General features: G+C 33.8%; 1 protein-coding gene across 5 annotated transcripts in view; it reads right to left on the bottom strand.

The window, feature by feature from the left end:
* Positions 1 to 12,712, bottom strand: part of HECTD2 (HECT domain E3 ubiquitin protein ligase 2) — an 86,421-nt gene that overhangs the window by 9,123 nt on the left and 64,586 nt on the right. Inside the window, exons 10-15 of one of the 5 annotated variants that reach the window (XM_003483528.4) lie at positions 12,436 to 12,559; positions 9,953 to 10,049; positions 6,772 to 6,879; positions 5,784 to 5,916; positions 4,800 to 4,888; positions 1,295 to 1,453 (exon numbers count right to left, since the gene is read on the bottom strand). In XM_003483528.4, the coding sequence (XP_003483576.1) occupies positions 1,295 to 1,453; positions 4,800 to 4,888; positions 5,784 to 5,916; positions 6,772 to 6,879; positions 9,953 to 10,049; positions 12,436 to 12,559 (710 nt within the window). Of the gene's footprint in view, positions 1 to 1,294; positions 1,463 to 4,799; positions 4,889 to 5,783; positions 6,880 to 9,952; positions 10,050 to 12,435; positions 12,560 to 12,712 lie in introns of those variants that run through there. The other 4 variants (XM_013983549.2, XR_001301127.2, XM_021074441.1 and 1 more) reach the window with 4 other exon arrangements.

Genomic DNA, 12,712 nt, shown 5'->3' with positions numbered 1-12,712 from the left:
AGCTCCACAATATAAAACAACATACTAGTATAGTCATTCATAAAATATATCCATTATTATTTACTAAAAAAATGGATTTAAATGAGTCAAATTCAAATAGCTTTAAATAAAATCAGACAATTTATTAGTAAAAGCCAATAATAAAATTAGGAAATTTACCGGTTAAAAAAGTATGTGGGACAAAAAAAAAAAAATCTCCGGTATCTAAAATGAGAAGGTAGCTCAGACCTTAGTATACGTAGTACATATTATATACTAATTAGTATATATTAGTGTATAGATATTCCAATAACTCACATTGTTATACAGAGAAGGAAATTAAGTCAACTGTCCAGGGTCATAGGAAGTATGTGGCCAAAATACAATACTATAGAGAGCAGATCTTTTAGTTTCTTAAGGAGAATCTGCTCTATTGCCTTTTGTAATTTTTTTCCAACTATTGAGTTTTACAGAAATATGAATTTAGGTCTCAATCTGAAAGAAGCCAGACCAACATCCAAAAATGTGTCTGATTTCACATGAAGAATGGTTGCTAATTGATCACGTGTTCTGGAGAGGGGCCTCAACTTTGACCATTAAAACACACAGGTATTTAGATAGGCCCGTAATGAGCAAAGGGAATGTCCACATCCAGGTACATGCTGGGAATATTATGGGGAATTCTCTGCTGAACAATGGCTAACCAAACGCAACTGTAGGAAGCCTTATTACTATAGGGGACTGTCAGGATGATGTGTATACTTATCTATTCTTTACTAAATGTTAACACTGGATTAAATCTGATGATCAGAATTCCAATTTCTGAATTGAGGAATGTTATGAGATAGGCCTTGAAATTCATTAATTTTATTCAGATGTTGCAGATGCTGTTAACTGCATTGCACAATGACATATTCATAAGAGACCACAGAAACAATCAAGCACTAAATACTTTATTATCTCATGTAATTCTACATGAGTTTTACTACCCCATTGTTCCTATAATGAAACTTGAGCTCAGAAACGTTGAACAACTGAGCCAAATTCACCGAGCTAATAAGTGGCCAAGTCCAGATTCAAATCTTTGCCTCTGACGCAAAGCCAGTTCTACTCTGCTGTAGGAACTTAGAAGTGTTGCAAAGTGGGTAATGTGTCCCTATAAGGAAGGAAAAAGCTAGAAGAAAAAAGAGATGGGTTACAAAGGTAGAGGAAAACCATGTTTAAACCTAAGAGCAGCATGAGGAGGAGAGAGACTGTAGTAGAAGAGAGATGATTTAGCATTCAGGGATGAGATGCTAAACAACTTTATACTTACAGGCATAATTTGACATAAGTCGTCAGTGGTAACACTGCAGATGCCTACTGGCGTATTTTGATCACTAGGAACGATGGGAGGGCTCAATAATTTCTTGTAGCAGCAGGGGGGAAAACGAATATCCAAAGTAATGCTGTTATAAACAGCTAGTCCCATAAGCTATGCATACTAAATGTTAAGCATTAACATAAAATCCATGACAACAAGTGAGTTTTGAATTATGCATCAGTCTATTTCTTGCATACTTCCTTCAGATCTAAGACTTTCTAATTAATCCCACATACTTCCTCTTTCCTTTCACTTATTTTCCTGTTAATTTCCATAATATAATTTCTTGATTACAAAAATCATGTAAAAAGGAGAGGTTCAGAGGTAAACTTTCACCAGAAAAGTTAATCTAAGGTCACAAAAGAGAGCCATTTCTCTAAATTACTTAACATATAAGAACACATTTTCTAAATTTAAAAAAAGATGTTGGTGATTTTATAAGCAGCAACAATTTATTCAGTATAATTCACTGCAGAACACACTACTGATTTTAGAATCATTTTAGCTATTTTAAAACTAAGTACAGGCTATGGAGACAGAGCTGTATCGAGAAAGCATATGGACACACACAGAGACCTGTACACACACAACACTGATAAACTAATAGGGCAATTAATCTCCCATATATTTATTACTTGGTGTTTACTCAAAGTGTTAAAGTTAAAAAGCTACAGATGGTATATTTACAGACTTTGCCCAACTATGTTTTGTTTATCAGTTTAGTTATATGGCAGAAGGTAACTTATCCACTTGTTAAAAGAGGGGTTTTAGATCAAATTTCATAATATTTCAACTGTCAAACAAAGATTATAATATCAAGTTCTTAAGGAAGTCATTAATTTTATAGGCTCAAAAGGAAATCTAAACATATGGGTGGGATAAATTATTGAAAGCAATTAAAAAATTAGAAGACAGCCAACATTTTAATATGCTAAGGCAGGATAAAGGCTAATAATTGAAGGAATAGATATTTTTTTTATAGGTAACCATGTCTGAGAAGTGTGTTCTAGGGGAAAGATAATGAAAGTAAGTTCTAATATATGTCTATAAATGTGATAACAGCAATGACCCTAATAATCACAATATTACTGTAGTTACCACTTATGATCATCTACTATGGTGATAAGTTCTAAGCCTTTTTCATTAAAAAATTTTAAAATAATTATATAATTATAAAAAATTACAATTAATTATAACTATAATAAAAATTAAACCTGAAGGAAGGGTTTTAACAGATGAAGAAGTAAGCTTTATAGGATTTGCTTCAGGGCATTTCCATACACAGAAGAATCATGTTGCATTTCACACTAAAGCTGCTGTGGTTGAAGCAGGGGTTGGGGAAGTGGGCAGGAATTCTGCTGGAGTCACTGAGGTGTCATGCGGTGCAAATAGGGTGGAATTTGAAAACCCTGCACTATATTATGTCGCCCCTATCCTTAGTTCCAATGACCTTTTGGGAATTCTACTTTTAAAAAATTGTTAGATTATGGCTCTTCATGAAATCTTCGAGACATTTTGTAGTTATTACTCTAAGTTTTACTATAACACTTCTTGTAAACTGCTAAGGCCTTAATATTTAAAAATATTTGCATTAGAAATACAATACTGTGAGAACTACTAGAACAATAATATGGAGCCAACTATATCTCTTTAATCATCATGCCTGTTACTTCTCAATTTTTAGTGTTCCTTACATTTGATAGATCTCTCAACCACTTAATGTGATCACAATCCACTGTCACCTCACATTTTTCCTTTATATTATCATGCCTTTTACAGTATCGATCTTACTTTCCATAGCTTTTTTTTTTTTTTTTTGGTGAGAAAAATAACATAATAATGAGACAGCTATCACTTAATTTTAGATTTAATTGTTTAATTTGTAATATATAGCATATAAATACACTTAATATGCTCTTTCGGGTAATGGCTGAATAGAAACTAATGCGTACTGCAAAAGAAAACAATAAGCAAATCCACAATATTACATATACCATTCTAAGAATGTGGTGTAAGGTCTAATACTTCATTACAAATATTAGAAGGCCAAAATATCACCCAAATCTAAGCCATGATAAGAATGTAAAATATGACAGACATATTTATCAGGAAATTCAAAAAGCTCATAGCACAGTGAGAAGCATCACTGACTCAGGCCTTCAATGAAGTTGAAACATTTGACAAATGATTACTGTAGATAAGAGAACAAAAACAGGAGTCAAATAATTGTTAAATGTTTCATACTGTGCACTTGGCCCTTTGGATCTTTAGATATGATGACACATACAAAATTTCAAATTAAGTTTACTGCTACAATGTGTGGTTTTCTCCCTCCTACCTTTTCTTCCATCCAGCCTCTTGATTTTCATATACATTCTTCAAGATTTATTTCAACAAATGGAGCAAAGATGGACATTCAAAGTCAAAGTGCTCCATCAGATCACTCTAAATCTCTTGCCAGCACCTCCCATAACTCCTGGAGCGCCCTCTGCTCCCACTAAGTGGACCATCACCTTGCTCTCTAACAGGCCAGAACAATGCAGGCAGGCTTCTTCCCCAGCCATTCTCCCAGTCTACATCTATCCTCTCCAGTCCTGGGTTAATCAAACATATTGGTTCCATTTTAAAATCTTTACCTTCTCTGGGAGGAAAATATTCAATCTTCTCCTTATCAGAACCCCTCAGCACTTAATGCTAAATGTCCATCTAGACGGTAAACTTCTTAAAGGTAGATTTTTTTTTTTTGTCCTTCTTTTAACCTAAGTATCTCCAGTGTTTGCTCATTTATTTACTCTTCCCTCCTTTCTTCCACGGACAATTATATTTTTGAGTTTTAAAAAATGAATGTACAAGGCTTTCCTGTCCAATCTCCCACCCAGTGCAGGAATACCTCCGTAATATACCAGACAGGGATCAGAGGATGGCACAGGAATTTGCATAATCTTAAAAAACACTATAAAATAATGCCATATGCATTAGATGCTCCTATTCCACTCAATTTTTAACTTTAATAAATATCTCAGGATTCGAGGCCACATTAAGAGAGTTAATTCCCACAATTTCAACTTAGGAATCTGAGTGAAATAAGCACAAAGTGAAAAAATTAACAGAAAAAATGGTTCATTATGAATAAGAAAGATACTGTGACTTTAAAAAATGTCTTACATTTCTGATAATTTAGGCTATATAAGAAATAGGAAGTGATTTTTATTCTGAGATAAAGTTTTCAGAGAAAAATGCCAACAATTTAGTCATTCCTTCCGATTAACTAAATCTGCTGATATTACATAGCTGCAATGTTACAAATAATAAAGATTACTGAAAATCTACTAGTAAATTTGACAAGTCTGTTTAGTAGAATAAAAATGCTTAATGAGAACAGTTTTCCAAAATGCAGATAAAATTCTTAAAAATCTCTAGTCTACTAGCACCTCCTAGTGGAAAGTTTAAAGGATACAATTCCAACCAATCGGAATTCAGAATAGTTATCACATTTAAAACTGCTAAACCAATGGCAGTATGAATCCTTATGATACGTAAACATGCCTGGAAAATAGAAACATAATTTCATCAATATGACTGATTTAAAAATCAGAGTAGTAAACATGTATAGGACATCTCATCTATTAGAAGCAAAACAGTTTAGCAATAGTTCTGTTACAAACCATCTTTTGTATTAAAATATATCAAATATATGTCCAGAGAGTGTGCATGAGCATGTTACTGCTCAATGATATCCTGAACCACGGGTGGAAACAGGGTAAAAAAGACAAACTAAATCAATCAGTTGATTTTCTTTTATAAAAATTATAGTTTTACATTTTATAAGTTATGATCAAAATTAATTTTGAGGATTGAGTGGAGATTTCAATTTATCTGGGTCATCTCTATTTCCCATTACCAGAGAGATGCAACATATACATATTTACAAAATTAAGAAAAATAATAAGAAAAACACTTAAAACTCTCCTTTGAAGAAAAACATTTAACAATACTAAGGATTAAATAGATGTTTTCTCTTAATAAAATAAAATTTCAAAGATTTAATGATTCTTATTAAAATGGCTCATTATTTAATGAAAGAGCCTTTGAATATTAGTGCAGAGCAAACAAATTACTGTTTAGTTTTTTAATTTCAGACGTGCTTTTTATTTCAATGACAAATTTTCATGTATTTGGTTTATTCAGAAAAGACGTGAATGCTTCCTTGCAAATACATACTTTCAGTCTTTATACATTTTATGTAGGATCCCCAGTAAGATAATATTATGATCATCAACTTGGTCAATTTTTAAAACGTAACTAACAGTCTTTAAAAAATTATTCAACATTTATGGTTGACTAAAAAAATCTGTAAACTCACAGGGTAGATTAAAAATAAGAGTGACTACTTGAATCTAACAATTATGAAGAAACACTTTCATAAAAAATAACTACTCACCATAGTCTGGATGAAAAATTTGCCGAATTAGAAGGAGGAACCATTCTTTAGTCAAGCCACCCATATCTAAACCAGCTTCCCCTACAAATGTAACTTTCAACTTCTTTTTCAAGTCTGCTCTTTTCCGGGTTAACTATTTGAAGAAATTATATAATAAAGGAGAACAAAGGGCAGTAAAAAGGAAATTAACTTTTTAAATTCTGGGAAATGTATTGGGCATTCTTTATCTTATTTACAATGTCACAAAATCCATCCATCCATCCATCCATTCATCCATCCATCCATCCAGTAAATCTGCCAAATGCTGTATGAGCCAGGTATTGTAATGTTTGTTGTATAGATCAAGAAACAGAATTAGAGAGGTCAGGTACCTTGCCTAAGGTTACTGCCTCCTGGTACCATATGCCTCCAAGATTTTCATTTAGTGGAATACAATATAAAGTAATTCATTTCCTTTTCTTTAACTTGCTTTCAACACAAAATTTAAAAAAATCACATAACTAAATCAAACATTATCTTATAATACCTGCATGAAGATCTGGCTAAAGAACTGAACATGCCTGAAGCTCTGAAATACATGGACATACAATCAAAGTATGTTTGACTCTAAATAGATCCCAGTATATCCTTGTGGTCAGACTTCTAATTTTATAGATGAGTGATCTGAGAAGTTAAAACTATTTGTTATACACCCACAGTCTAGAATCTAGGTTACATACTCAGAAACATGAATTACACAATTAAGTGTTCTATATGAAATCCTTTTCTGAAGATTTAATAACAAACCACCAATAAACATAAAAAATGAACATAAGGCTTAATTGTGAATACAGATCAGTTTTTAACTATGGTATCAAAATAGAAGGAGGCACACTTATTGGCATACTGAAATAAAAGACAGCATACTAAGATTTTAGTAATAAGCCATATTGTCAAATTTACTAAAGCTTTAATCAATCGATACTATTCTGGAATAAATGATCTATACCTCATCAAGAGAATCGCTAACCAGATGCGTCCGCCTTACTTTCATATTTAGAAATAACATATTCATATCAGGTCTCTGTCTTCGAGATACTTTATCCACCAGACTTTGCTAATTAAAAAAAAAAGGCAAACATTTTCATTTTTACTTAAACTATAATTTCATTTAAAACATTTAATCACTTTAGTATAAATCACTTTTATTCTCCTCTATGCCATCTCTCATATAAATTTCATAAACTCAATTATATAAATTTTGATTTATGAAGATGCCTTATTGTTTCATTCTGGGACAAGGAAAACTGAAGGGGACCAAAATGGAGGGCCAAAAATAATTCACCTTCTATAGTTTGTGTTGCACTACTGTTTTTCCATGTCTCATTTCTTAAATAGTAAAGTTTTCTGTTTAATAAATACAAAGTGGGAACATATGAAACAAGGTATATACTTCTGATGATAAACTTGGTTTAGACTTTTTTAGACACAGGATTACTCTAAAAGCATACTTAGCCTACTTTAGAAAGCAATTTTTCAACATCTATCAGAAACCACTAACAATATGCATATCCTTTGTCCCAGTCATTTCACTTCTGGGAATTCTAAACACAGATAATATATTATACAGGGAGATGTTCATCACAGCATTATCTATATAAAAGCAAAACTTCAGAAATATCCTAAGTATGTACCTATCTAATGAAATATACCTATCAAAAATTATGGTCATAATACTATGTAAATAACATGTTTAAGGAACAGACAACTGAAAAAAGCAGGGAAACAAAACTGCATATATAATAGTTTCAACTCTGTTGCCTTTTAAAGATAATATAAAAATATCAAAAGAAAATTTACTAAAATGTTAACAATAGTTATGCTTGGATGGGAATATGGATGATTTGAAAAAATATAAGATGTATATAAATATCATTTACAAAGCCTACATGCTTGTATATTTAATTTACCTACATCTTTTTTCGGACTACCTCATCATCTATGGTAGCAAAGAAAACAAATTATTGTGCAGATAAAAGATGAACATTTCAGATATTTTAAATACCTGCAGCAATTTGCTTTGTAGATAAAAAGTTTAATATCATAAATCTATATAATAAGGCTGCTTTCAGGATTTTTGTAGATTCCTAGGATAATAACACACTAATTCCCTTCTTCATCTCCCCAGTGTTCAATTCTAAAGGCTTTCGATAGCTTTTTTTCTTCTCTGGGTCCTCTCTTTTGTGCTCAAACAGATCTATATTCCCAGGATAGTACCCTGTACCAAGGACCTGTTTTCCAACCTTTTCCTATCTCCTGTTCCTAGCTTAGCTCCTGAGAAGCTGTCACACTGGAAAGATCCAACACACAAACTTAAACTAGAATGCTAATGGGAGACAAGGCCTAGTGGCTATTCCTTCCATCAGCAACTCATATTGAATAGAAAGGGCTTCAAATGAAATAACCAACATCAGTAGGTTTTTATACACAGTCTGATGAGGAAATTAATTTTAGGCTGGGGAATCTTTTACAAATTTAGATTATACTCTGTAAGCTCTTGCTTATATTTAATTACCTATAAGACTGCCCTTGTGTTAAAATAGTCACTAGTCATTAATTCTAAGCGGCATGGCAGTTTCCAAGTTAAAATGCTGGGAAACACCCATAACTGAAAATGCCACTTGAACCTTCCATCTCCACTCATTTGAGTCCATGCTCTGTGGAAGTCTTGGCCTCTGGCACAGTCAACAGCTGCCACTCTTTTAATTGGAAGGAAACCTCCACCAAAGATGATATTTAATATTTTAAGTGTGAGTGACATAGCAGAAAACTTCTCAGAGGAACTTAAACTTTTAGCTCTTTAGATTTTTTTCTAATATAAAAAATCATAGCCCAAGGTAAAAAAAAAAAGTACAAAAGGCACATGAAATTGCATTAAATGTAACTAAGAGAAAACATCAAAATGACTAGCTATGTCGACTAATCTTTGAGCCAATATCTACCTGAGATTAAGTAGTAATTCTGGTGCTAAATATACTTGTTTAAATCTACTTTTCAGCAGGTAGTTCAGCTATGTTGCTCCCTTGGTCCTCTTAGGCAGTAAAATTTCTTCTATTTTCATTCTCAGTGTAACCTGACTCTGGGATGCCACTAATCACTCAAATCTTTTGTCCTGCTCTGTGACAGGAAAAAAATACTCACCTTTTGATGATTGACTGACAAGTACACAAATTCTTATTTTTATGGTACTCTGAAGCATTACAATTTATGCCTCAGGATTCTTTTTATATTCTTGGACAAGACATGCAAATCATTTCCTTTTGTTCTGTGGGTCCTTCTTGGGTCTCTTTATTTTATGAAGACTACAGCCAAACATCTAAGTTTTGAAGTTATAAGTAATTATGTCACAAAAGAAGATACTCAAATATATGGGCATTTAAATGTATAGTCTAAGGCTCTAACTAATAAAAAAAAAAAAGATCTCAACCTGATTACCTATCAGAGTACTTATCTTTCCGTGCTGTGCTGAAACACAGGTGGTAAGGGATGGAAAGGACAGGCCCAGAGATGAAGTTCATCCTGCTCCATTAAGTTGCCTAAAGCCAACCTGCTACCTCAGTTTCCATGGGCCTCTATGCATTTTGATTTCCTCAGAATCAATCAAGCATCTCTCACCTCCTTTGGACATATTTCTCAGTTTTCCAAGACTATATTTTTTGTCACACCTTCTAATTTTTTCAGTTGTTACTATTCGGTTGTAGTACATGTGCTGCCAAAGTGAGCACTGCTACTATTTGGTTTTCAGAAAGTCTAAAAACCCTGTCAGGGGTTTGAGTGGTTTGCTTTTAAGGACACTCCTTTGCTTGTTCTCACTGTAGCTCTCACAATGCCCCACTAGTCACCATGAAAGACGGTACCTACAGAATGATGTCCATCAAGTTCCCAGTATTTGGGGTTTGAGAGGTATTTTTAATCTTCCTGCTATATCTATAACAGAATGAGAAGTCGATGAGGGGAATCTTTTTCCCATATTTGCACAAATTTAAGTACTTTTTGAGGGAGTATAGTATGAACTTTACTTTTAACATTTCCTGATTATGCTAGAACAATTCACAAGACATTTGACGTATTGGTTAAATTATTTACTATATTGATTATAGTCAGCATAAATGTTTTCATAGCTGGCTTACCCTTGCGATGCTTATCATCTGTTGTTCTGAGTCTCTCTGAATAATGATTTTTTTTGCAGCTATAGAAATAACGAATGGGTACTGACAGAAGGAAAACCTGCTCAACAAGTGAAAACAGAAAAAGCAAAATGGTGTATTTTTAGCAAACTTATACTAAGGGAATCTAAGGTACCCCTTCTAACAATATTAAACATTACTTTATTGTGTTTTACCATTTACAAAATGATTTTATGTGCATCATTTCTTTTAATCCCCACAGCCCTGTGAAGTATGTTTCATGATCAGATGTTCAGTGCCTTTATTCTCCAGTGGAAGCTACATCTAATGTTCTGAAATGTGTTAATCACTTACACTGTTTATATAAATAACCTCAGTTTACATAGTCACATGTATATCATTACCTGTGAAAAATACGGCCAACACCAGAACCAGGAGGCAGAAGTGTTGATGAAGTATTAGGACAAAAAACTTATGTGCAGAAATTAATATAAGAATCCACTATTATATGCATATTTTTGATGTGTGAACTTCAGAAGTGAGGAAATCTAGCAATAACTATAATAGGAAAAGCAAAGTAATAATTTTAAGAGTGATAAAAGTTAGGGAAAAAAGTGTGTTGCTTTAGCATGATAGCTAATGATACAGTAATGTGCAACGTTACGTATTTGTAAAAATACAACATATGATCCAAAGTTGTGAGACTAGCTTCTTTCCTGCGTCAGAGCTCGTTCTCTGTTACATAAAAGACCTGCAAAGCATACAGAGAAATGCACTCCAAGAGAACTGGCATGGCAGGAACGACTTTGCAGAACTTAGACTCCCACCACAAGTGCCTATGCTGAATCTATCAGTTACAGCTGGAGTGCACCCAGGGACAGTCAGCAAGCAGGACACCTGTGACCACTGGGTACACTGAAGGCATCATGAGGAAAAGGACGACAGTCCCAGTGTGAACTAGAAATGAAACGGCTTTCCCCTTGGGATGAAACTGTTAAAAAGCAGTAAGAAAATTGTTCAGTACTAACGTGTAATAATTCTGAGTCACCAAGTGTTACCAAACAAGTGGCAAGTGAAAAGAAGTGCAGTGAACTTAGGATATATGTTGGTCTTGCTATGTACTTTAAAGCAGTGCATCTTAACCTTTCCGTAGTCATGGCACAGAAACAAATGATACTATGTGTATGACACAGTGAGATAAACAGATGGACAGACGCGTGACTTGCCCTGGGGCTCTGGTCCCCATCTAGGTCCAAGTTAGCTTCCCGAGGGCTGAAGGGATCATAGGATCAAACCTCTGTAACTCATTTTTGGTACACCAATGATACGGCACAGTGGTTAGAGGAACTCTATATTAAAATATGTCACTGAAATATGTACACTAACTCTTGGAATTGTTTTGTGTTTTGTCTACAACATAACAATTATATTAAAGTAGCTCAGAAAAATCTTTGTAAAATAATCTCTGTCAAGGAACTATCCATCACACTGACCATGGTCCTCGGAAAGGGAATTCTTATTCGGAGTGTTCAGAAGTGGACTGATAACTGTCCAGAAAGCCAATCTATGTTTTAGGCCAATTATGGCAGAAAGGGTCCCTGGAAGCTTGAACCAATTTATGAACTAAGCCTGGGTTTTAGGTTACATATATCCACACTCTATCTTGTGGTCTCTTTTAGAATAATGCATTCTGCAGCATATCTTATGGTCTGGGAATGAATTATGTCTGGAATAGTCTTGCAGGTTTAATCCAAACTGTAAGTATGGATATAAGGCGCGGGGTAATGAAGAATTTGGTCAATGTTTTAAAAATCGATTATACTGCTGTAATAAATCATTTCTGGTGAAGCCCTTTCTGACATCCATTCTTTTTATACTGTATTTAAAGGACAACCCCTTTTTCTACAGAAAAGGGAGAAAAGGAGTGAATGTGTGTATGTGCACATGTGTGATCATTCTGTGAGATCAGGCACCGGCACTCTGCAGCCCCACGGGGCAAATACAGCCTACCACTTGCTTGCGAATAAAGCTTTTGGGACCCAGACACCCCTTCTTTTACATAGTTTCTGAGGCTATTTTCATGCTATAATGGTTGACCGAAGACTGCATTGATTGAAGAGCCAGAAACATTTATCATCCAGCACTTTGCAGAAAGTTTGTTGACCTCTGTGCTAGGTGACAGCACATAGAATAATAAGACAGAAGAAGTTGCATACTAAGATAGACTTTTCTCTTCTTAAAAAAGATGTTATTAATCAAACCAAAACCACATTAATATATTAATATATATATTCATCCAAATGTAATAGAAAAAGAAAATTCTGTAAGAAATATGATATTTCAAGGCTAGACAGCTAAACTACACTTTTAAGTTTACATGTAAAGTTATGTGTATATTTAAATTTATTTGCACAAACTTAAAAGCCAGTCATTATTTTGAATAGTATTTTATTTAGGTGAGCAATCAAAAGAGCTTTTGATCGTACCTGTGGGAGTTTCCAAAGCTCTGCCAGGTGTGGTATTCTTCCATGAGATCAATGTGATCCAATGTAGAGTTATAGAAATCAGTATAAGGGATAAGGGGAGGGTGAACCAAATTGTTTGCAGTATCTGTAAAGATAAGTTCTAACATAATGATCTTTCCCAACATGTGCCTGATTCATTCTAATATGAAGAACATTTTAATGCCCACCAGATAGCCTTGATCTAGAAATTCCTATTTTAAGCAATTGTAGTGCTGAATGAAAAAGCCAGTTTTAAAGT

This window comes from Sus scrofa, chromosome 14 (assembly GCF_000003025.6).
Source record: "Sus scrofa isolate TJ Tabasco breed Duroc chromosome 14, Sscrofa11.1, whole genome shotgun sequence".
In the NCBI taxonomy this organism is placed as follows: domain Eukaryota; kingdom Metazoa; phylum Chordata; class Mammalia; order Artiodactyla; family Suidae; genus Sus; species Sus scrofa.
The sequence above is the reverse complement of the archived record's forward strand: the minus strand, read 5'-3'. Positions and strand labels throughout refer to the sequence as shown.